The sequence below is a fragment of the Lactuca saligna genome, chromosome 5 (assembly GCF_052625555.1).
Source record: "Lactuca saligna cultivar CGN05327 chromosome 5, ASM5262555v1, whole genome shotgun sequence".
In the NCBI taxonomy this organism is placed as follows: domain Eukaryota; kingdom Viridiplantae; phylum Streptophyta; class Magnoliopsida; order Asterales; family Asteraceae; genus Lactuca; species Lactuca saligna.
Window position 1 is genome coordinate 255,628,246 of NC_136421.1, and position 25,469 is coordinate 255,653,714.

The 25,469-nt window shown below is 34.7% G+C and overlaps 2 protein-coding genes and 1 long non-coding RNA gene across 3 annotated transcripts; 2 read left to right on the forward strand and 1 right to left on the reverse strand.

Annotated features, from left to right (window-relative positions):
* Positions 1-6,351: 6,351 nt before the first annotated feature.
* Positions 6,352-7,220, reverse strand: LOC144998868 (uncharacterized). Its single transcript, XR_013660461.1, has 2 exons — positions 7,133-7,220; positions 6,352-6,701 (listed from the first exon to the last, which is right to left on the reverse strand). It is a non-coding gene; the product is annotated as an uncharacterized LOC144998868 (long non-coding RNA).
* An 11,050-nt stretch (positions 7,221-18,270) lies between these two features.
* Positions 18,271-19,859, forward strand: LOC144997485 (transcription factor bHLH25-like). The gene is made up of 4 exons (XM_078957398.1): positions 18,271-18,451; positions 18,545-19,065; positions 19,155-19,514; positions 19,626-19,859. Exons 2-4 carry the CDS (start codon positions 18,592-18,594, stop codon positions 19,698-19,700), a joined length of 909 nt encoding a protein of 302 aa, XP_078813524.1. The 5' UTR covers positions 18,271-18,451; positions 18,545-18,591; the 3' UTR covers positions 19,701-19,859.
* Positions 19,860-22,288: 2,429 nt separating this feature from the next.
* On the forward strand, positions 22,289-24,313 carry TIN1 (tunicamycin induced protein). Its single transcript, XM_078995696.1, has 3 exons — positions 22,289-22,603; positions 22,957-23,307; positions 23,391-24,313. Exons 1-3 carry the CDS (start codon positions 22,478-22,480, stop codon positions 24,213-24,215), a joined length of 1,302 nt encoding a protein of 433 aa, XP_078851822.1. The 5' UTR covers positions 22,289-22,477; the 3' UTR covers positions 24,216-24,313.
* Positions 24,314-25,469: the final 1,156 nt, after the last annotated feature.

The following is a 25,469-nucleotide window of genomic DNA, read 5'->3' on the forward strand; positions in this document are numbered from 1 at the left end:
CTCACTAAACTTCAAGCTTACAGTGTTGTGTGATATGTGTTTCAGGTACATTTCAGGATTGCAGGAAGGCGCCGACAAGATTGTACACACCAGCTGGTTGATTTGTGTTTTGAGGATTCTGGGATATTTGACAACGGTTTTCATGTCTTGTGTTTGAAACAATTTATAAATTGAGTATGAGAAATGTTAAACTATGTTTTGTGTGGATTTAAAAATGAAAAAAATATATATTTGAAAATTTAGAGTGTTACATTTTAGATCTTCTATCTCCCATTTTCTTCTCCAGTACAAAACTTAGGTTATATAGATTATGTGAAGAGATTAGGGGGAGAGCGTAGGGGTATTGATAATGAGGCGTGGGGCGGGGTATTTTTTTCCATTTTATTTTTTTGTTAGATTTAATTGTCATTAATAGAATTCATATTTTATTTTTCGTAAGATTTAATTGTCATTTATAGAATTTCGTAATTTAAATCGTTAAAATACTATTCATAAAATTGGTGGATAAAAAAGATAAAAGGCTTGACAAATGATGATGTCAACAAATAATTCAATGGTGGAAAATATAAGATTGAAATGCAACCAATGACCCTGATTTCTTTCGTTTAGAATTAAATGTTCTCTATTAATAATATTTAGATATATGAAAACTAGATCTATCAAGATGATTAAAGAGCAACGAGTGACCAAGATTTGAACATTTATGTATTACTAATTTTAAAAAATCTTTCTAATGGTCAATTTCTTGATTTTTGAAGCTCATGTATTTTTATTTTTCAAAGATCGTCAACATCCCTTAACATAGATATATAGATAATAGATCAATCAAGATCCTAAGGTTATGGGTGTGACAAGAAACCGTGACTTTGTGGTAGGGCTTAGGCTAGAGGGAGTGGTGTCACATTTGTCACGGTCAACGTAGAAGCTACGTCAGATTGATCACACTCCTTTAAATTTTTGTCATCACATGGCACATATTGTCACACTTGCCATGATACTTTTGTTTTTTAAATTAATTAATTTAAAAAATAAACATTTCAAACATACTATTTTTTCAAAACTAAAATTTCATTAAAATAAAAAAAAATCACACGCTTACACTTAAAAAACAAAACACATTTGAAATTAAAATAATACACACTTAAACTTAAAAAACATAACATACTTGAAATTAAACTAATACACACTTAAACTTAAAACACATAACACATTGAAAAAAAACTTAAATTAAAAGAAAATGAGTTTAAATTTGAGCAAAATTTGGGGATTGCCTTACAATTTGCCAATAACTCAACAAACTTCGGAACTTTGTTAATTTCAACATGGTAAGCCTCAGGAGCATTCTCTAGTTTTCATTTTCACCATTTCTAGCTTCATGCATCACCCTACGAAACACATTGTTAAACTGAGTTGTAACTACGTGTAACACCTGTTCCAGGTATCATTTATTTTTTCTTAAGTTTTAGGGTTTTGTGTTGGAACTCGGTGACTTGGGGAGCTCCAACTCGTCGAGTAGAAGTCAATTATGAGGACGCGGGATTTAGATCCTACTCGACGAGTCGGAAGGTCCCGACTCGACGAGTAGGCGCCGTAAAGGAAAACCTTAATTTTTAGGGTTTGCACCCTATATAAAGGATTTAATCCACCTATTATGGCCTACCTTACCACTTCATTACCCAGAGGAGAAACACTAGTCGTTCTTTGTTGCTTCCTTGTGCTTGAGAGGCTAAGAGAGTGCTTTTGGTGCATTTTTTTTGAAGAAGTTTGAAGGTTGAGAAGCTTGGAACGAGAAGGAGATTGTAGATCCAGTATCTACAACGTTTGGGCATCCATTTGAAGGTAACAAGCTGTTACCTTGATCATTCTAGCATTAGATCCCCTTTTTCTTGGATTTAAGGTCATGTTTAGTATATTTGTGAAGCATTTCGGGTGTTGGGTAAGATCTGGAGTTGTAACTTCATATATGGACTCCTCTAAGTCCTTAAAGTTATAAAGTTGTTGAATTTATCAAGCTTTGGTCCTTTTCTTTGGCTTAAACCCCTCCTTTAGCTTGATTTTGGCATTAAGAGCTTGCATGCACATAAAGTTTGCAACTTTACGTGGAAACCATACCCTAGGAGGCTAGATCTGCAATTTGGAGCTTTGGGGTAGCTTAAAAATGTCTGAACAAAAAAAGAACTGAAGGGACTCGTCAGGTTCCTTAGCCAACTCGACGAGTTGAATAGGGTTTACCCGTTTTCGAGGTTCTGAGTGATTTCGGTGAAAGATTAGAGTTTTCGGTCTGGATGATTTTTCGGTATTCTGGACACTAGGGAACTCGATGAGTTACATAGGTAACTCGGCGAGTTGATGAGTTACTCAGCTAACTCGACGAGTTGCTGGATTTACTCGACGAGATGAGGTCAACATCGACTGTTGACCTTGACTTTGACCAGGGTTGACTTTGAGGACATTTATGGTATTTTGGGATTTTGACAAGTTAATCACATGATGATTATAGACAGTTGAGTTAGAGCAATGCGTGGGACTTATCTGATCTTATCTTGTCAGTTCAACATTCACGAGAGGTGAGTCTCATCAACATACCAATGGGTCGAAGGCACCAAGGTCGGCTCATTATTGTTATGAGTTTTGATTAGTTGGTTATGTGATATGTGATATGCTACTTATTTGTGCTACGTGCATGAAAGACATCGGGGGGGGGGGGGGGGGGTCCGATGCACTCATATGTAAGACCTTAGAGGGTTTCCATGGCATTCTAGAATATTTGTTTGTGTGGTTTGTATGTCATCTCTTGGTTGTAAAGATCGTGTGGGGGTTCCCATGACAGTTAGTTAAGATCATGTGGGGGTTCCAGTGGCACTAGGTGTAAGACCCTGGGGGGTTTCCATGGCTTCCTTATATGTTTGTATGCATGTATTATGTGGTTTATGTAGCTTCTATAGCTAATATGATTATGTGATTATGTGGATTGTGTGAGGTATGCTCTGGGGAACTCATTAAGCATTACCTTACAGTTTGTGGATTTGTTTCAAGTAGATCTGAGCCTAAGAGCAAGGGCAAGGCTTGATGACGCGACATGCACTCTTTCTCGGACGTTTTTATGGGACACTCTGATGTTTAGAATAATTTTGTTGATGATATGAATTTGAAAACAAATGTTCTTAAGATTTTATGACATATTGGAAGTTGTTTTTGACTAATTAAAAATGAAAATTTTCTTTTGAAAATTGGGTCGTTACATTGTGTTTGTGTGTTTCCATTTGGAGTAGATTTCTTCTTTACCTCGAGGGACTGGGGCTTTACGGTTGTATTTTTCGGTGACACTCCTCCAAAAAGTTACCGTAGGGAGGTTAATGCGAATTGGATCTTCTATAACATCAACCCATGAACGAGCCAACAATATCTCTTCTTCAGGGAACCAAAAACGAACCACTCAAGCCATTAGCGTGAGGTTTTGAAGAATATGAAAAATAAAAAAAGTTATGAGACTTAAATTAAGAAGACGAAGAATGAGATGAAGAATGAGGATGATGATATTTATATTTGAAGATTGATGGTTTAAATTTTGAAATTTTGAAAAAAGATTATATTTTTGGAATTGGGTGTTTTTTTTTTTTTGAAAAGAAAGTATTTTTTGAGAAAATGAATTTGAGTTAATGGGTAAAAAAAACATTTTCTCTTTGATCGGTAAAACATTACCGAGTTGTCGAGCCGAGCTCGGCATGCCTCAGACTCGGCCCGATATTTGCTGAGATTGCCGAAGTCGATGCCGAATCCACTCCGATTAGCCTCAATAGTAAAGATGTCACCTCATATTAGAGCTGGTAATGGGTCAACTCGGGTTCGGGTTCAACCCATTTATTAATTGGATTAAAGATTTCAATCTAACCTAACATTTTTATTTAAATAGGTGGATAATTCCAACCCAACACAACATTTCAGATAAATGGGTTGTCTGGGTTGACTCGTTAATATAATTCTCAAATCAACATATTAAATAAATAGGTTAAACCTAGGATAACCCATTTAAAATAAAAATAAGTAAATAAATTAACTAAAGATTACACCACTTAAATAAACTTTCAAAGTATAATAAAAACACAATCTTAATTCACAAATACAAAGAAATTGTTCAAATAATATTAAATATATGTATTTTCGAAATGATTTTGAAGAGTAATTAGTGTTGTCTGCATAAACAAAAAAGTTAGGAATTAGGATTGCATTTTTTAAAACATAAATAATAATAAAATATTGTAATTTATAAATTAACTAGATTATAACCCACGTAAAACGCGGGAAACGCGTAAAAAAAGTACATATAAAGGTATAAAAATGTTGCACAATTGTTAAAAAAAATACAATTATTGGTAATATTAAAATGTCTAGAAAATACAATGAAATCGGTAAATATTTATAATCATTGGAGGTCCTCTTTGTAGACAATATTTTTTTTTATTAGTTGAACTACTTCCGTTGTCACATATGAGTATCATAAAACGTTTTTTTACTTGTGATACAAGAAACAACTACATATAAGTGACCTTGCGTGAAGATAACATTATACAAGTATAATCCGACATTTGATAATGGTCATAGAGAAACAAACAACTATTGGGAATTGCATCTGCTGAAAACGGAATGAGATTCTTTTATCAGACGGATCTAACTTTATATAAGGTATATAAGTAGTCTCGTTAAAGAATCTACCAAATGTGATTCGGGCTTCAAGGACATGTCTTCCAAGTCTAACAATCTGTAATCTAGTACCATTGCATGTATTTTGGTTTGATCGATATTATGAAGTAACATGACTAAAACATATGTTTTTAGTGTAAGTTTACGGTTGAAAATTCTAGATGACTTAAAACCGTTCAACACATCTAGAGAGTAGACTAATTTCTCAAAACAATCTGGTAACTCTGTCTCACATAAAAAAATTGAACTTAGATATGTTTTCACTTCATCTTTCATCAATTCTAACATGTAGTTATTGATTGGTTCAATTAGTTCTCTTTAAATGATTCATTACTTTTGACAGTTGGTGAGTAATTTCCTCTCGGTGATTAGTTTTTTTTCAGGGGTGGTTAATTCCCTTTCGGCTATTAGTTTTTTATTAGTACATGTTCTATTCTAAAGAACCGTCAAGTATCTTTCTCGTTAAAGTATATCTACAATGTATTTTGTTTTCGGTTGTAAAAACATGTTAATGTATGGTTTAATATAAAAGTTTGTTGTTGACTTGATTTACAAATATAAGTACGATGCAATTTGAGTTTAAAATGAGAATGCATGTTATGTCTTTTAGGTTAAAAGTTAAAATATTTGATTGTTGTGGGTTGCATAGGAAAGTGTGTTATTATGTTTAGTTAAAAATAAAAATCCAATGTATTTTTAGTTTAAAATTTTCAAAATTAACTAATCATATCAACAATTGTCTTCTTTTGATTAACAACTATTATGTTCAATAATTTTTTATTTGGCATAAATAAATATTAGTTTAGGTTATAAATATTATGACAATCTTTAAATAGCTATTTTAATATAATATTTTTAGTTTAAAATTTATGAAAGTGTGTTATTATCTTTAGTTAAAAATAAAAATCCAATGTATTTTTAGTTTAAAATTTTCAAATTTAACTAATCATATCAACAATTGTCTTTTTTTGATTAACAGCTATTATGTTCAATAGTTTTTTATTTGGCATAAATAAATATTAGTTTAGGTTATAAATATTATGACAATCTTTAATAGCTATTTTAATATAACATTTTTTTAAATTAAATTTAAACCGTAACTTAGATCAACTCCTCGTTTACCTTACACTTATAAAACACATTCCTAGTACCTTAACCTCATATTTACGACATTGATTGTTCCTTATGCATATATTTGGACTATAAATGACAAATTTACCTTTGAACAAACAACTTTCCTTCTTTTACCAAAAGTACATAATATACTTTAAGTTTTAAATCACAATCAGGACATACTTACAATCAGGACATACTTACATTGGTAAATTTTTTTTTACCAAAAATGCTAATATGTAACTAAAAATAGAGTCGTACTTACATTTTTATTACGTGTTAATAAAACTTTTTTTTGTTATTGGTTAAAGGCTAAAAATATGAATTAATGAGGGTACAAACTAAAATACATTGTTTGAATTGGTATTTAAAGCAAAGTACATAGTTATTTTCTATACAATTTGATATTTTTTTATAATAAGAACTACAAACCTGGAAGGGATGTCTATTATTAAATAAAAAAACATAAAAATAACCAAAAAAAAAAAAAAAGATAAGTTAATATCCAAATATATTCTAAATTTAAATTCATGCCACTTTACTTTGTAGTTCACTTGTCATGCTTCATTTCACACAAAAAAGATATTAAGATATGTCCATAAAGTCAAATTCGCCAAGTTCTATATAGTCATAACTAAGACTTTACATAACATAATTACAAAAATTGGATATACATCAAGAAAGTTTAAAGGTTAAAAGAGGTCTTATTCAACCTTTAGATCCCTTTCCATTATTGTATTCATCCTTATTACGGGGACTTACTTTACTAATTGGTTCATTGGTTGTGTACTTATGAGTACATCAAACCCAAGAGTCTTGCATTCGAACTATAATCAGAATCATTTGCTTGAATCCCAACATCATCAACAACCACCAACATTATCTCACTGCAATCACCATCATCAACACAAAATATGCATAACAAATATTTGGTGAAAAAATTAAAATACATATATGAAACTTCTAGGAAAATCATGATGCGTTGTAAGTTCACGATTTATAATTTTCTACAAGTCTAGCTCTTTCTAATTTCTTTTCAAATTCATATTTTCCATATATTCTATTTCCTGGTAAAACAAACCTTCATGCAAATTAAAAAAAGTAACTAAATGTATTTATTTCTATATCCAAAGTTAAAATTGTAATAGTTTTATTCCATTCCATCAGATGGAATGACTCATTCCATTCCATTCCATCAAACGGAATGACTCACTCCATTCCATTCCATCAGAAGGAATGACTCATTCCATTCGATCCATGATTCCCTCATAGCAGTCACTACATAAATCATATATATAAAATAGTTAAAAGATATTACCTGAATATCTACACCATGAACAAATGTCACTTCTCAAATTTTAATAATTTTGTCGATATACACTGTAGTCTCCTTGGTAGAATCCCTCCTACACAGACAAAAAAATCACAAAAGTTATATAATAATAAACCAATTTAACCATATATATATATATATATATATATATATATATATATATATATATATATATATATATATATATATAATCAAATGAGAACACTTAAAAGGTTGAGAACGCGAGAACAAATATATTCATTTCTGATATCGTGTATTCATTTGTAGAGAAATTATAAATTTTTACGTATAATCAACATGAATATGTTTTTTCTCTTCAGTTGAAATTAAATGCGTAAAAATTTATCATTTCTCCACAAATAAATATATGGAATCGCAAATGAATATACTTTGTTCTCGCGTTCTCAACTTTTTTTTGTTCTCATTTGATCCTACTCCTATATATATATATATATATATATATATATATATATATATATATATATATATATATATATATATATATATATATATATATATATATATATATATATATATATATATATATATATATATATATATATATATATATATATATATATATATATATATATACACACTTGTTACTCTGTTTGCTCCAACAAAATACTTGCACACCTTTTAAGTTTTAAGTCACCCAAAAGGAGCAGAAAGAGGAGGTCACCCATTGTTTAATTAATTTTTAAATGAATTAATTTCAACAATTTCATTTCTTTTTTGCAAATTTGGATTGCATTTTTGAATTTCATTTTCAGTAATTTGAAAGCCAACACCTTTATCACATCTTCTCGAAAGGGTACTTACGTCTTTTTTTGTATTGTCCGCTTATCATATATTTTTCCATTTTTTGCACGCTTTAGTGTAAGATGAGCACCTTTTCCAGTATTATACCAATTATCATCGTAGATTTGTTTTTTTTAAAGAGATCAATTTGATTAGATGGGTACTTATAATAAATAGTAAAAAAAGAGAAATTAATAGAGAAAAATAAAAAGAAAATCAACCCTGTTATAAACCAATATATATCAGTAACTTAGTTCCTTCAATATATTTCGAAAGAGAAACAAGTGAAGAAAATGGAATATCGTTTGAATTAAAACGATTTTGATAGTTATTAGTTTACATTTATAAAATTTTAGTTGTTCCAAAAATACTCATCGACTAAAATCAGCGTTCTAATTTCACAATTCACAAACATAAAAAATGTTCTTTTATAGAAATTAGAAGGAATTTGAATTATTCTATCACATAATTTCCAATCCAGTATGAAAACCTAATCAATTAGAAGGTAGAAATATTGTATTTTAGATAATTTCATCAAAAACCAATTTTGCTACACAATATTTTAATCAAAATCCAATAACAACAATAAAACTTAATCCAAATGGTTCACATCAGCAAATGAACTTATACTTAGTTGATTGCAAATGAAGATCATGTATTTCAATCTACATAAAAACTACCAAACACCCAATTAAGAATTCACATCATAAGAATTTGAGCAATTAACGGAAAATACGTCATACAGAGATATATGGAGAAAGGAAGTGAGACATACATCATATGATACACAGATTTGTTTAAACATAGCTTCTGCTTCCTTCTTATTATTGGGTTCTTATTAGGGGTGGAATTGGTACGCTACCAAGTTTTTTTTTTTTTCTCCAAACCGTATACCGTACCAACTATAATTGGTATAAGATTTTAGCTACCAATATCATACCAAGTATACTTGGTACCAATTAATTTAGCTACTAACAAATTTGGTTGGTATATACCAAAAATTTTAACTAATATGTACTATACATTAATATAAGTTGAATTTGTGGACATTTGGCCGTTGCCTCACTCGCTTCTGGTAGTATTTTTTTTTTTTGGAAACCACTAAAATGATTAAAAGATGTCTACCCATAGCAAGTTGCTAGAGGAAACAAATGGTAACAGTACAAGTATTAGGAATGAGAAGTTAGTATTCCTTTTTAAGTTTTAGTGTATGTATCAACGATCTGGTACACATCAAACAATAAGTGTCAAGAAATTTGTCGATCAATGTGTTAGTTTAGTAATTCTAAGACTTGTTAGTTGTTATTCTAATTAAAACATGAAGATATGAGAACTTATATTTCTGTGTATTTATGAATTGATATATATATATATATATATATATATATATATATATATATATATATATATATATATATATATATATATGTTGGTACGGTACAACCGTAGTATTCAAAATTTCATATCGTTACCATACCAATACTACTTAATTGGCATGGTATTACCAGCCAAACATATTGGCTACCAAACAACTTGGATACCGATTTTATTGGTTCGGTTGGTAATATGTTGGTTGGTTATCTGTGATACATATTTGTCAGTCCTAGTTTTTATCAGGATGCTACTTCATCTTAAGATTCATGTGAGATTTCTTCAAATCATTTGCTATCATCAAATCCTCATGAAAACTCAAATGACTCAAATAAAAATAAAATTCAGATCAAGAATAAGTGCCAACGATTAAACATACCTTGTTGGATTTAGGAATCTCGCTTGGTTCAGTCATCTTCACCTATATAAAAGAGAGTACATGTTAAAATGACATACTAAGTTCGAAATGACCTGAGAATGAAATTAAATAACAAAATCCTGTCTAACATCTTACCTATTCTTTAGTCGTTAACTAAAGACATCCCCACAAATGTGAATGGATCATTCCCCCTAATCAGTTCCCAAAGTCATGTTTGCCCTGGATCAACGAAAGTAAGCTTAGAAAGTTTGCTAGCAGGCATGGCTCTAACATAAGATGCAATATTTACATGAGAACCATAAATCGATATAGGGCTTGAACCTTAAGGGTTTCAAAAGCTAACAATCAAAATGATGCTCTAACATAAGATGCAATATTTACATGAGAACCATAAATCAATTTAGGGCTTGAACCTTAAGGGTTTCAAAAGCTAAAAATCAAAATGAAACAGAGACCATAAGTCGATTTAGGTCTAAAAAACATAAATTAGTAGAAGACTTGAGATTGCAAGATGACGAACACATGAAATGGGAAGGGGAAAACCAACTGAAACAATCAACAATCAACCTGCAACCAAGCCACATACAAAATATGTGAAAATTTGAATGGGTCATCAAGAAGAAGAAGAAAAAACGGAGAATGTTATAGGCGAGATCTTTAAATCCGAAAAGTTTTAGCGAATTGCAAGAGTTGATGAGAGCGTGAGAGCCGGAAGATGAAGGAGATGGTGTGTAACGCCCGCAGATCCGGGCTAGTCAATTTAGAGGCAATAGGGGTCAAAAATGACTTTTCGACAAAAGATTATTTAGAATGAATAGTCTTAACCAAGTTTTATAATATGTCACAAGGTTTCCGTACATATAAAGAACGCCGAAATCCGAGTTATAACGAAGAAGTTATGACCCGCCGAAGTTTTACGGCAAAACCGGCACGGCACCGGAAGACGTAAATAGTGAATTTATGATAGAAGACTTTTTAGCCTTATCAATCTAAACAAAAGTCGTAGAATATGTTAAACTAAGAGCGTCGATAAAAAGAACGCCCAAATCTGACTTCGTATGAGGAAGTTGTGATTTTTCTAAGATTCGGCTTAGCAGTGTACAGCCCGAAACTCGAATTTTAGTTCGAGCGGTTTTTGGCTTACGTGAAATAAATGAGAGTTGAAGATCTCATTAATAGGAACTCAACGGTAAAAAGACAGACGAAAACGGAGTCCGTATGAAGGAGTTACGAATTCTTCGCGGTCATTTAACAGTCTAAACGCCTCGTACTGTTAAATTTAAGATCGGTCGAGAATTAGCCGACGGAGTCCAAATGAAAGTTGTAGATATTATTTTTACCTACGCGTGGATATAAAGAACGTCAAAAACGGAGGTCGTATGTGAAAGTTACGGATTTTAGAAGTCGGAAGTGTGTTGTGCGAAAATGGGTGATGTGGCACAATCTTGGCCATTGCTTTCTCCCCAAGTCTTGCCACTAGATGGTGACATGTGGCACCAAGTTCAGCCATTTTCACCCTATAAATACCACCTCTCCCACCCTCATTTTCTTCACACCTTTCCCATTCTTTCTTCTCTTTACTCTCTCTCTCTAGAACCTCTCTCTAGCCCCGAAATCCCCCGAAAAGCCTAGGGAACCTCCCTAGCACGAGGTGGAAGCCCCGGAGTGCTCGACGGCTCCGAGAAGAAGAGCTTTTCGGCTCGGAAACGCTGCTCCAAGCAAAGCCTGGTTTTCTATAAAACCCACTGTAAGTGAGCTACGCCTACGCTATTTTTAATATAGTTTTTATTTAATTATATTAACGTTATTAAGAACATATAATAAATACTTGGGCTATTATTATGGGTTATATAAGTATTTTTTTAACGCTTATATAATAGTAATAATAGCTAGACTATTAATTAGTCTCGGCGAATAATAGACTAAAATCTATTGGTGATAATACTAGGTTTCGTCGAAGGAAATTATTTTAAAGTAAACGAAGCGTTGTCCGAGTACCGAGTCACCACCTTCTCAGGTGAGTGCATAGTCCCTTTCATGAACATGATTTTAATACAAGTATTGATTGAAGTATTAATTATATGTTTATGTGCGAGTTAATTGATGTTGCTTGAAATTCGTGTTAAAGAACATACCTGATTATATTTGATAATTTAGGATAAAGAGTAGACCTAAATTAAATATGAGGAATATTGGGTAGTATATTCTTGCGAGTACAAGTGAGTTAAACTCAGAGAATAGAAGTTAGTATATGTCACTTATCCGGGAGTATGGATTAGACATAGTCATTGTCCCTAGTCCGAGAATATGGATTAGTCATAATCATTCGTCGTTAATCCGAGAGTATGGATTAGCTATTGTCCCTAGTCCGAGAGTATGGATTAGGCATAATCATTCATCTTTAATCCGAGAGTATGGATTAGTCATTCGTCCCTAGTCCGAGAGTATGGATTTGGTAAATTCGTTCATTTCTGATCCGAGAGTATGGAGTAGGTAAAACGATTAATCTTAGGTCTGAGAGTATGGATAGCCTCGTTGCGAGGATCGACGGGGTGGGATAAGAGTTGTTTATATATATGTATGGTGAAATTGTATATTTTGTGAATTTTAAACTATATATATGGTATAACATTGTGGGATTGAAATCCCTATGTGCTCACCAGGTTTCCCAACCTGACCCACTCAGTTTATTTATATCACAGGTATTGATATGAAGTGACATTACACTGAGAGATTTAAAGAGATGTAGACCACTAGTGTGAATAATTGTAAGTTCTGTTTATGCTTATGTTCCTGTATTAACGATGACATCCCAAACGTTTTTAAATGAAATAAATACGTTTCTTTGAAAATGTTTTAATAACGTATTTACCATGTTTTTCTGGGAACAAATTCCGCAACCTTTTTATAAAATGAAGTACTCTGATTTTTATAAAGCATAAACAAAGTCGGTCTTTTCTGGCCGTGATTTTGGGGATGTCACAGTTGGTATCAGAGCATTAGTTTCAGCGAACTAGGAATATGGATTTATTTCTAGACTTAAACTTAGAATGCTAAGCGATGATTGTAAGGTGTGAGCACTAGCTTATTTTAGGAATTATGCCTAAAATGCTTTTATGTGCTAAATACTTGTGCCTGATATGCTGTTAGTTGTTCGGATCTATGGTCTGTTGCCGACCGGATCTGGAAACCTTATGTGTTTAGGATTCTAAACGTACGACTACGATATTAGAACTAGCATATAAACGTTTCGGAGTGATAAGGATGATTTAACCGTCAATCCTAAGTAAAGATCTAGATTCACCTTATTCGGTGTATAGATCAAGATGGCAAGAACCTGTAGCGGAAACGTGAATGCAAATGGGAACAGAAACCAACCCCCAGTGATTGAGCAAATACCGGTGATGGAAGCCGCCGCTGAGCCAGTCACAATGGCCGGAGTGCAAGCGATGATCCAAGCGATGTTGGATCGTCAAATGGAGGTAACTAGACGTTTGCTCCAGCAAAATCGTGAGGAAGCCACTATTCAGATCGAACAGCCCGAGTTGAACGAAGGGCAGACTGAGGAAGGAAACTACAGTGGGACTGTTGGTCAAGTCAACCCACCAATAGTTCGACAAAACAACCAAGATGACGAGGTCGAGAGGAATGGATGCAAGTACAAGGATTTTCTGACTTGCAAGCCATCGACTTTCACTGGAAAGGAGGATCCGATCGGGGTCATGGATTGGATCTCGGAGATGGAGTTAGCCTTCATGACATGTGGTTATAGAGGGAAGCTACATACCACATTTGCAGTGCGTCAGTTTCGAGGAGGCGCTGTACGTTGGTGGAATACCTTGGGGAAGACTCTGAGCCCTAATGAGCCTCTGCAACTGACATGGGCAGAATTTCTGGTGCAATTCAAACGAAAGTACTGCTCAGCTCAAAACCTGCTTGAGCTAGAGAACCAGTTTCTAACCCTGAAGAAGGGAAGCATGTCAATCGATGAATACACCAACAACTTCACAGAGAAGATGGAGTTCGCCTTGTGTCTTGTTCCGGATGAGCTGCGAAAATCGACAAGTACACAAAGGGACTTCCATGGGAGTACGCGGTGCCAGTGCGTCAAGCACTTACTCTAGAGGCAGCTATCTGGGCTGCCAAGTCTGTCGAAGATATGATCAAGGGAAGAGCCTCCAGCAAGATGGAGGTTGGCGAGAAGAGAAAGTTTGAAGGATCTTCAAGGTCCAGCGAGAAGAGAAAATTCTCGAAGTTTGAAGAAGGAACGCAATGGTGTGACAAGTGTAGAAAGAAGCACATCGGGAAATGCTCTAAATATACGACATGCTTTAAATACGGGAAGACTGGTCATTATGCCAGCGAATGCACAACCAAGAGAGAAGTCTGCTTTAAGTGTGGAGAAGAAGGACACTTCAAACAAGACTGCCCAAAGAGAGAAGGGGCTACAAAGCCAAATGTGCCACCAAAGCCAAAGGCGAGAGCATTTAAAATGATCCTTGACGAAGCAGATGACAATGCAAGGATTCAAGAGTGAAGGCTTGACATCCGAGGATCGAGTTATGGAGTAATCGTGTAGATAGTACCTCACGATGTAGCCCGTTAGAGGCATAGTCTAGGGTGAACTTGAACACCTATGTAATAGTTTCAAGAAATAATATAAAACCTTTGTTTTGTTATCTGATGTGTTAAGTTGTTGTATGGTTTTCTTGTATGGTGACTTGGAAAAACTGCGGGACAATACTTGGGACGAGTATGAGTAGGTGTGAATGGTAGTAGAGGCCTATACTACCGGAAGCACAGGACTCACACTTGGATCAGGGAAAGTCACAAGGTTACCAAGAAGCCAGTAATTGATTTCGTTTTATTCAAGTATGTCGTTACCATTGTTTCGGTAATGACTAAGAAGATTGTTGTTATCCCGACCCTAGTGGTCATATCACCTTGAGTCCGACTACGATGAGTAGGTTACGTGGTTCAGAGAACCAAGTTTGATATAGCGTCCGACTTAAACCAAACGCTTAAAAATCAAAGCGATCAATAGAAGTATCGCGCTCGTTGGTAGCTAGAAATGCTACATGTTAAAGTATGATTATATCACATTAGAACATGAAGGAAGGCTTAGTCTGTTTTAGAATTTAAGAGACCTGAGTCTAAACGTACATCACATGATGATAGGTCATAATTTGGAGTCTAATATGAGGTAGAGATCAGGTGCACGATCAAGTACTGCTTACAGTCAATAAGTCTAAGAGATAGACTTGAAGGAATAAAGAAGTTATAATTATTACCTAGGATGAAGAGATGACGTATGGAGTCATTATACGATCCTTGTTTCGTTGATGATTCCGGGACGTAATCATCCTAAGGGGGAGATAATTGTAACGCCCGCAGATCCGGGCTAGTCAATTTAGAGGCAATAGGGGTCAAAAATGACTTTTCGACAAAAGATTATTTAGAATGAATAGTCTTAACCAAGTTTTAGAATATGTCACAAGGTTTCCGTACATATAAAGAACGCCGAAATCCGAGTTATAACGAAGAAGTTATGACCCGCCGAAGTTTTACGGCAAAACCGGCACGGCACCGGAAGACGTAAATAGTGAATTTATGATAGAAGACTTTTTAGCCTTATCAATCTAAACAAAAGTCGTAGAATATGTTAAACTAAGAGCGTCGATAAAAAGAACGCCCAAATCTGACTTCGTATGAGGAAGTTGTGATTTTTCTAAGATTCGGCTTAGCAGTGTACAGCCCGAAACTCGAATTTTAGTTCGAGCGGTTTTTGGCTTACGTGAAATAAATGAGAGTTGAAGATCTCATTAATAGGAACTCAACGGTAAAAAGACAGACGAAAACGGAGTCCGTATGAAGGAGTTACGAATTCTTCGCGGTCATTTAACAGTCTAAACGCCTCGTACTGTTAAATTTAAGATCGGTCGAGAATTAGCCGACGGAGTCCAAATGAAAGTTGTAGATATTATTTTTACCTACGCGTGGATATAAAGAACGTCAAAAACGGAGGTCGTATGTGAAAGTTACGGATTTTAGAAGTCGGAAGTGTGTTGTGCGAAAATGGGTGATGTGGCACAATCTTGGCCATTGCTTTCTCCCCAAGTCTTGCCACTAGATGGTGACATGTGGCACCAAGTTCAGCCATTTTCACCCTATAAATACCACCTCTCCCACCCTCATTTTCTTCACACCTTTCCCATTCTTTCTTCTCTTTACTCTCTCTCTCTAGAACCTCTCTCTAGCCCCGAAATCCCCCGAAAAGCCTAGGGAACCTCCCTAGCACGAGGTGGAAGCCCCGGAGTGCTCGACGGCTCCGAGAAGAAGAGCTTTTCGGCTCGGAAACGCTGCTCCAAGCAAAGCCTGGTTTTCTATAAAACCCACTGTAAGTGAGCTACGCCTACGCTATTTTTAATATAGTTTTTATTTAATTATATTAACGTTATTAAGAACATATAATAAATACTTGGGCTATTATTATGGGTTATATAAGTATTTTTTTAACGCTTATATAATAGTAATAATAGCTAGACTATTAATTAGTCTCGGCGAATAATAGACTAAAATCTATTGGTGATAATACTAGGTTTCGTCGAAGGAAATTATTTTAAAGTAAACGAAGCGTTGTCCGAGTACCGAGTCACCACCTTCTCAGGTGAGTGCATAGTCCCTTTCATGAACATGATTTTAATACAAGTATTGATTGAAGTATTAATTATATGTTTATGTGCGAGTTAATTGATGTTGCTTGAAATTCGTGTTAAAGAACATACCTGATTATATTTGATAATTTAGGATAAAGAGTAGACCTAAATTAAATATGAGGAATATTGGGTAGTATATTCTTGCGAGTACAAGTGAGTTAAACTCAGAGAATAGAAGTTAGTATATGTCACTTATCCGGGAGTATGGATTAGACATAGTCATTGTCCCTAGTCCGAGAATATGGATTAGTCATAATCATTCGTCGTTAATCCGAGAGTATGGATTAGCTATTGTCCCTAGTCCGAGAGTATGGATTAGGCATAATCATTCATCTTTAATCCGAGAGTATGGATTAGTCATTCGTCCCTAGTCCGAGAGTATGGATTTGGTAAATTCGTTCATTTCTGATCCGAGAGTATGGAGTAGGTAAAACGATTAATCTTAGGTCTGAGAGTATGGATAGCCTCGTTGCGAGGATCGACGGGGTGGGATAAGAGTTGTTTATATATATGTATGGTGAAATTGTATATTTTGTGAATTTTAAACTATATATATGGTATAACATTGTGGGATTGAAATCCCTATGTGCTCACCAGGTTTCCCAACCTGACCCACTCAGTTTATTTATATCACAGGTATTGATATGAAGTGACATTACACTGAGAGATTTAAAGAGATGTAGACCACTAGTGTGAATAATTGTAAGTTCTGTTTATGCTTATGTTCCTGTATTAACGATGACATCCCAAACGTTTTTAAATGAAATAAATACGTTTCTTTGAAAATGTTTTAATAACGTATTTACCATGTTTTTCTGGGAACAAATTCCGCAACCTTTTTATAAAATGAAGTACTCTGATTTTTTATAAAGCATAAACAAAGTCGGTCTTTTCTGGCCGTGATTTTGGGGATGTCACATGGTGAGGGGTTGTAGATGGCTGATGGCAGTGGTACCGACGGTGGATGTTCATAGAGAGAGCATAGGGGTGCGACTATATAAAAAAGATTTTTACTTTCTATTTTTCCAGATCCAGCCTCAATATTTCGTTTGTGCTTCAATTTACCTAAATCCAGCATTGATCTTTCATTGTTGATTATAATATAAGGATGCGGCTAAGCTAAATCTTCGAAGAGAAGACTTCGGAGAGTAAGATCAGTATCAAATTCAAACCACCACTTTGCAAAGGAAAAAAAAATTAATTTGCTGGAAGTAATCGGTGAACTTAGGAAGCTATTCGTCAGTAGAGAAAGCATGGCCGGTGTCAAGTGGAGGCTAATTAGGGTTAAGGTTTCTCTAATTTTATGAATATCATTAAGGAGACGTTTTCAAACGATAACGTAAGCAAATAATCTAAGGGTTTAAAATATAAGATTGAAATGCAATGAATGACCTTGATTTCTTAAGTGTGGAATTAAAGGTTCTCTTTTAATAATATTTAAGATACTTAGATTAATATATCGTAATATTTAAATAATTATTAAATAAAATATATATTAAAGTTAAATGAGTTGGTAGGTTTAATATATCGTAATATTTAAATAAAATATATATTAAAATTAAATGAGTTGGTAGGTTGAAAACAGATTAACAACATTTATCCGACTCAACCTATTTAATTAAATGAGTTAGGTGGGTTGACCAATTTATCCTTTGAACATCTCAACCCAAGGTTGGGTTCGGATCGGATAAATGGATTGGATCGATTTTTGACAACTCTACCTAATATCAATCAAAATTTTATCGATCAAAATTTTATTATATAAGAAAATATACTTCAATTATTAAAGTTTTATTATTATTATATATAGAGAGATAATAAGACAAATACTAAATTCCCGCTAAATGTGGAGGATTATGACTGATGAGTTGGCCGGTGGGAGACATTTTTAGTTGTCGACTTACCTTCCGAACCTGACAGCCTGTGACGGCTGCGTCATCTTGAATTTCCTACGACCCAACATTAAATCCATACCTCTTATTTATTTTAATTCACGCAAACGTGCAGTTCGTATATACGTAGAAGGAAAGAGACCACGTAGGGCCCTTGAATGTCGCCAAAACTCTACCTATAATAGTTCAATTTAACCTTGCAAAAGGTTATACTAATTTGGTGTTTCTGTGTTAACAGGGTTGTTCTGTCTGTGGGACTAATTTGCGTACAAACTGTTTGTTGAAATGTCTAAAAGAGTGAATTTGGTGCAATCCTCATCGCCAATAATGGAACTTCCACAATTTAAAAGCTTATCACAATCAACCGGAATGGAGGATTCGTTTTTCAATTTCCAGTGGCCAGTCAACTCCATTGATAATCAACTCAGTTCAATGGCAACATTTGGAGAGAAGAAGACACATGATCATCACCTTCATGCTCATGCACCTTTCTTTGATGTGGAATCATCTTCAACACCCATTAAAGAGCTCAAAAATCACAGCAATCACTTACCATCATCCCAATTTGGCAACCAAAACTACTATGTTTTCAACCAAGATTTTCAAGGTAACAATGATGGTGGTGCAAAAATGTCATCTACAAGCAACAACACTAGAGTTACTCCATATCAAGATCATGTATTGACTGAAAGAAAAAGGCGAGAGAAACTCAGACAACACTTCATAGCCCTCTCTGCTATACTCCCTAACCTCAAAAGGGTAAAAAAAAAATCCCTTTTCCAGATTACATGTGTCTTTAATACTAGATGAAGTATTTTCTTCTAATTTGCATGTTTTATGGATAATAGATGGATAAGGCTTCTGTTCTTGGAGATGCAATCGAGTATACAAAGATCCTACAAGAGAAAGTGAAGATACTTGAAGAGCAGACACAAAACAAAGCAAACATACAATCAGTAAAATTTGAGGTGGTGGTTGATGGTGGTGAAATTTCTTCAAGTGAGAAAATCTCCGGTGTACCAGAAAAACTCCCGGAGGTAGAAGCAAGATTTTCCGGGAAGAATGTCCTAATAAGAGTCCATTGTGAGAAAAAAACAGGTGTTGTAGAAAATACACTGGCTGAAATAGAGAAGCTTCATCTCTCCGTGATCTGCAGTAATGCCATGATCTTTGCGAATTCTGCTCTTCATATAACCATTATTGCTCAGGTGAGGGTTTGACTTTTTTGCACAAGAGGCTATTTGACTTATCGATTTATGCCGCAGTTTTGTGTTTTGATATATGTGATTTGACTCAAACATGTACCATATTTTTCACAGATGGATAGGGATTTAATCATCACAATGGAGGAATTGGTAAAGAAACTACGGTTTGGATTCAAGAAATTCATGTGAATATCTCAAAGTTGAGTTTTAGAATATAAAGAACAAATGGAAATCTGTGTTCTAGAATACAATTATTAGTAATTAGTGAGTTGTTCATTTGATTATTTTTCTACAAATTCCATGTAAAATGAATATAGTTCGAGTTCATGTATGTTTTATAATGCATACATTTGAAATCAAAATTTGAGAATCCATATTAAATTAGTTTAGAATCAAATAATTAATGATTAATCTGATTGCCTCATGATTTTAGCCCCATATAGAAACCAAAGCAGTAGGTGGCGTAGGTTTTTTTTGGTTGACGTTTTGTGTTAAATGAAAACAGCTCCATTTAAGTTCCAGATTAAATTCGGAATGTCTATTTTTAAAAATTTAACTGAAGTTTGTATATATATTAAAAAAGAAAATGATAAATTAGGTTAAACTCATTAAGTTTTTTCAAGATTTTAGACAAAATATTAGGTTGTAGGGCATCAAAGGACCAAGCATACTCACGGGAGTGAGGTCGGAGGTGGCCACTTCTGTGTTGAAGAGCAACTCATGCACACCATGAAAATTCATCAAATGACCAAATGGAAGGGTGTGTATAAAACAAATGATCATGAAAAATTGAATTTTATTAAATAACTATGACTTCCGCAAAGAGATGCTCTGCAGAAGGCCTAAAGCTCTTAGTATCTGAATAGCACTGAGGAAATGAGGTGGCAGTGGTCTTTTTGTAAAATCACCCAAAAAAACCCGATTTGTAGTGTAGGTTGTGGAAGAAGCAATGGGTTTGGGGGAGGTTTGCTGCGGAATGAAGACGGGTAAAGGAAGTGAGAATCGATTGATCGAAGAAACAAGAACGGAGATTGTGAGGTGCATAACAGTTCCTCAGAGTTAGATGAAGAACAGATCCGTACAGGGCATTTCTACGGATCCATAGAGCCCTCTTTGGAATTGACATTTTTTAATGCTTTCGGCTACCATTTCTTTAGAGGTGTACAAGAGTTCCGCAGAGACATACGCATTTCCACAGAGACATCTTTTGCGGAACTATTTAAAACAACGATTTTTTTTGTCTTTTTCCGCACGTGCCTTCCACAGAGCCCCTCGTTGCGGATATTTAAGAAGTTTTTGGAGTTTTTATCTGCTAAATTTTTGTTGTTCCTTACAAGCAAAGGTGCACAAACATAACCAGTTTTCTAAAAACCGAAAAAAAAAACTATTTTTAATAACCTGTTTAAATAAAACAGAATCATCAATTAAAAATATGTTTTAATAAAAATCAACAAACCAATTTTTGCATGTATTTTTACTATAATGGAACCGAATCGGTTTTTAAATCGAAAAAGCCACGTAGGTTGTAATTGAAACCGATCTAAAAAAACAGGATAAGGTTTTAAAAAAAAAACCATTAGACTACCCCCATTGGGTTGATTTGGGTGAGCGGCTCACCAGTTTTAAATTAAAAGAAAATAAAAGCTAAATTTTTTTGATGACCTAGGTTGTAGTGACAACTTAAGGGTTTGTTTGGTTTGCAAAATGTTTTTCTAAGGAATTAAAATCTGTTAAGGAATTGAAATCTGTCAGAAATTTCAATCTAATTCAATATTCTGTTTGTTTGGCAGAAAGTGGAACTGAAATAATATAAAATGATAAAATTATCCTTTTTTTGCTTATTTTCCTTTGTTTAATAACTTATATGTAAAAATATGTTATATAAATTATAAAATTAGTAAATGAATGTGATGGTGGCAGTGATGTTGGCGGTGACAATAACGGTGGTAGCAGAGGTACTGGTGGTGGTGGTGATAGCAGGTGGCGGTGGAGGTTGTAGTGGTGGTGTGTAGCGGCGGTGGTGGGTGATGAGTGGTGGTGGTGGCGGCAACAGAAATGTTTCATATGTAGTATTAAAAAAAGTGAGTAATATAGGAAAGTGATGGAATTTTAATTCATTAAATTTTTGGATGAAATTTATTTTCCTTCATTGGAAGGAAAATTTGACTTATTTAGGAATCAAATTCTTTTTGAAAGCTTAATCAAATATACAAAAATGATGGAATTAGATTGTAATTGCTTATAATTCCAATAGATTCCATCGAACCAAACGACAGTGTCCATCACTTACTAGTTAATTATAGTTGAGTTAAATTAACTTTTTTAATAAAATCTAATTTTGTTAGTAATTGACTTTTATGTTAAGTAAATAAATAAATAAAATATACAAAATACATAATTAAATTTTCTCTACGAAATGATACCGATATTGATATAACTTTTTTTAATATTAAACTAGATTTGGTTGATATAAAAAACAAAGAGTAGGTTTAATTGAATTATTGATATGAAAAAAAAAATAGTTTTTTTAATAGAAGATTGAATTGGATTGGATTATAAATAAGGACACCTTCCCGTACAAGCCATTTTATTTCCAGATAACTTTTTAACTGAAAATAGAATAATATCATTTAAAGATGATATTAAAATATAATTAAAAATTTCCGAAATCAACCTACGTGCTGCGGAATCCCGTTCCCGACACCGTCATCCTACCAAGAAATCGCGTGCCACGTGTGCCACTAAAATCATTTACTACCCTGGTAGCATGTCCACCTCATCTCATCGCCATTCGGCACTGACCATCAATTTACCTCCCTCCAGAAGCATCGTCGTTTTATTTTACCTGCACATATTCATCACAAACCGTTTAAAACCCCCAACATAAGGCCAAAAAAAGCTATCAAATCACAATTCTTGAATCCTCATCGTTTCTGTCGTCTCCCAATTGGAAATTCCACTCCTCAATGGCTCTTTGGCTGTTGAATTTTGCAGGTTATGTCTGTTTTTTAGCCCTAATAGTTCAATTTCGGGGTTCAGAGGCTTTGATCTCGGCGCCTGACATCAATCAACAACATCCTAAAGCCATAGCGGTAAGTAATTATCTCAAACTCAACCGATTCGTAAATTCGAATTGTGTTTTTGATCCGATATTCCTATAGATGGTTAAATCAAGTTTGTTCGTATTTCAATTTTCACAAAACCAAGTTTCCCATATAATTGTATTTCTCATGTGAATGTATCTTGACTATTTCCTGAAACAATCTCTAAACATTCTGAATTTCACTTCGCATCCGATACATCTTTAAACCTAGTCTTATGCCGGTGTTGATGTATAATCGTTCGTTTGTTCGTTTTACGCTTAGAAAACTCATGGAAGCTTACCAAAAGATGCGAAATAACTAATCTAGATCAAGAGTGAAAGAATCTATTCCGTGTGTTTCAGGATTTGAAGGAAGCTATTGTCAAAGGATTAGGGCTTCAATCGGATGATTTTAAGATATCTGGCTTTGATGCACGAGACGCCTTAGTCGGCCGATCCTTAGCTTATGAGTTTGATATCGAAATCGATGATAAGATTCTTCCATTTAAACTTATGGAGGATGTCAATAGATGGGAATACGTGGATTTACCTATTTTCCAAATGCAAGATCAGATCATAAACGCCGGTGATGAGAATGGTCTGGTCGAGAAGAAAGTCCTCGGAGAAAGGCTACCTGTTTTGGCTCCATTTCAGCTCGCAGGCCCAATGGAGCTCTGGATCCAAGACGCCAAGGACATGAGGCTTTCCTTGCCTGTAAGTTCGAGATTCACATGATTCTTTACTTCCAATTTTATTGAGAAGAATAAGATTCTGATTTCTTATCGATAAATCTACAGCATGACGTTGACGCTGGTGAACTAAGGAAAATAATCTTAGCAGATGGTGCGGTTGTAACAGTGAAGGGTGCCCGATCGGTCAGCCTACGCCACCCAATCGAGCTTCCACTTCCATTAAACACCACCCAAAACGGCTTCGCTTCAGGTCTCCTAACCTTAGCAGAACGCCTCCGACACGCTTCCCAAACACAAACTCAACTTCTCTCTCTTCGAATCGTGGGCCCCACATCTCTCACATCACCAACTCCATCCTCACCATCTTCAAAGCTCAAACTCAAGCTCAAGCGCCTCGCACCTGGTTTAGTCGAACTCTCTTCGGTTTCAAAAACCGCAATCTCAACTGTTGATCATCTTCAAGAAGACGCCCCAACCCTCCTGACACCGGACCATTTCACCACATTATGGCCGGTGACATCCATCAACGGCTCACACTCGAACCTAGTTGGGTTAGAAAGACTGCTGACGTCGGTTTTGGGTTCGAAAGCCAGTAAAGAGGGTTCGTTTAAGCTTTTGAAAGCAGATGTATCTGCTCGTACTTTTGTGAAGATAGGGTTCAGAGTGGAGAAGAAGCTGAGCGGAAACCTCTCAGAATGGGAGAGTCAGCGTGTAGGTCAGCTGCCTGAATGGAGGACGAAGCCGGAAACAATGAAGATGCATTTTGAGGTGGTGGCGAAGGTTGATGGAGGTAAGTTTGTGCCGGAGAGAGTTGTGCAGATTCAGCCTGTTGCTGTGCAGCATACTGTAGCACGAAGTGTATTTGTTGGGAACACATCTATGTCTAAGCAGCCTGTTGTTTATACTCCTTTTAGTCCATTTGCGTTATAAACGTCACAAAAGTTTCTATATGCGACTCATATTGAAAATGAATCCTTTTATTTATCATTTTCAGAGTATATGCAAAGATCATATGTTTTATGGAGTTGTGATCCAATCTTTAGAAATTTTCAACTTAATAAGAAAACATGTTGGTGATTTATTTGAATTAAAACTAGTGTGTCGTCTATTTTTATGTAACCCAAGTTGATTCCGAACAATAAAACAAACGTGGGGTCAGGGGGCCATGCTTGTTGTGGGGTCAAACGGTAGCAACGTGAGTTCTTTACAAATCATCTACAAAATATCAAGTACTAACTGCAGTTGGAAACCTTGATCGGAGTGCAAGAATAACAGATAAGCAAGTTTTGCGTATGGAGAGAGGAAGTTTCCATGCTGCCTAACAACTCCATGATATGTTCTTATTGACAACAAGTGATGCGTGATGATGATGATAGTTCAAGAAACATACTTTAATTGTAAAAAACATATCCTATTTTGGGATGTATGAGACACAACTTTTGACACTCTTTTAAGATCTTGGATATTCCATTTACTCTCCAACAACATGAATTTCTGTTTTGTGCCTAAAATGAAACTGTCATGGAGGATTATTGCATATTGATTTTGTAAACCTAGACATATGGAAAGTGAACTTACACATCATCATTGTATCCAATCATTAATAGATTATTAAATACCGTATTTTGCACCCTATTATAACAAAACTTTGTTTCCTTTCACATTTTGAAATAAGTCATTATCTTTTGTCCTAATAAATAAGTATCCAATTGTCAAGGGTGGCAATTGCGGAACCCCTACCAAGCAAATTTACCTGCTCTATTTTTCTATGTGAAGTTCCGAAAATGACCTTTCTCCTCTTCATACCCCATCCACCATTTTCTCCCCAAATCTTGCATATCTCCTGTTACTCGCATATCTCTGTTACTTTCTAAATTAGATTTCGGATTCAGATTTTGAAACCCTAAAAAGGTAGATATCCCTAAATCAACAATTAATTTTGATGTTTGAATTGTTGATCAACAAGATCGAAACCAAAAATAGTTTAGGGTTTTGGATGGTATTCATCGTTGCCTTTCATCTTCCGTGACCGACGACATAGCTCCCATCGATCAACAAAACCTTTTCACCAATTTCAACCACTCCGTTGTCGCCCGGTCTACTCTAGCTGGTGAGCTTCTCTCTCTCTCTCTCTCTTGTTGGTGATTTTTGTGTCACCATGTCATTTTAAGTAATTGGAACTGA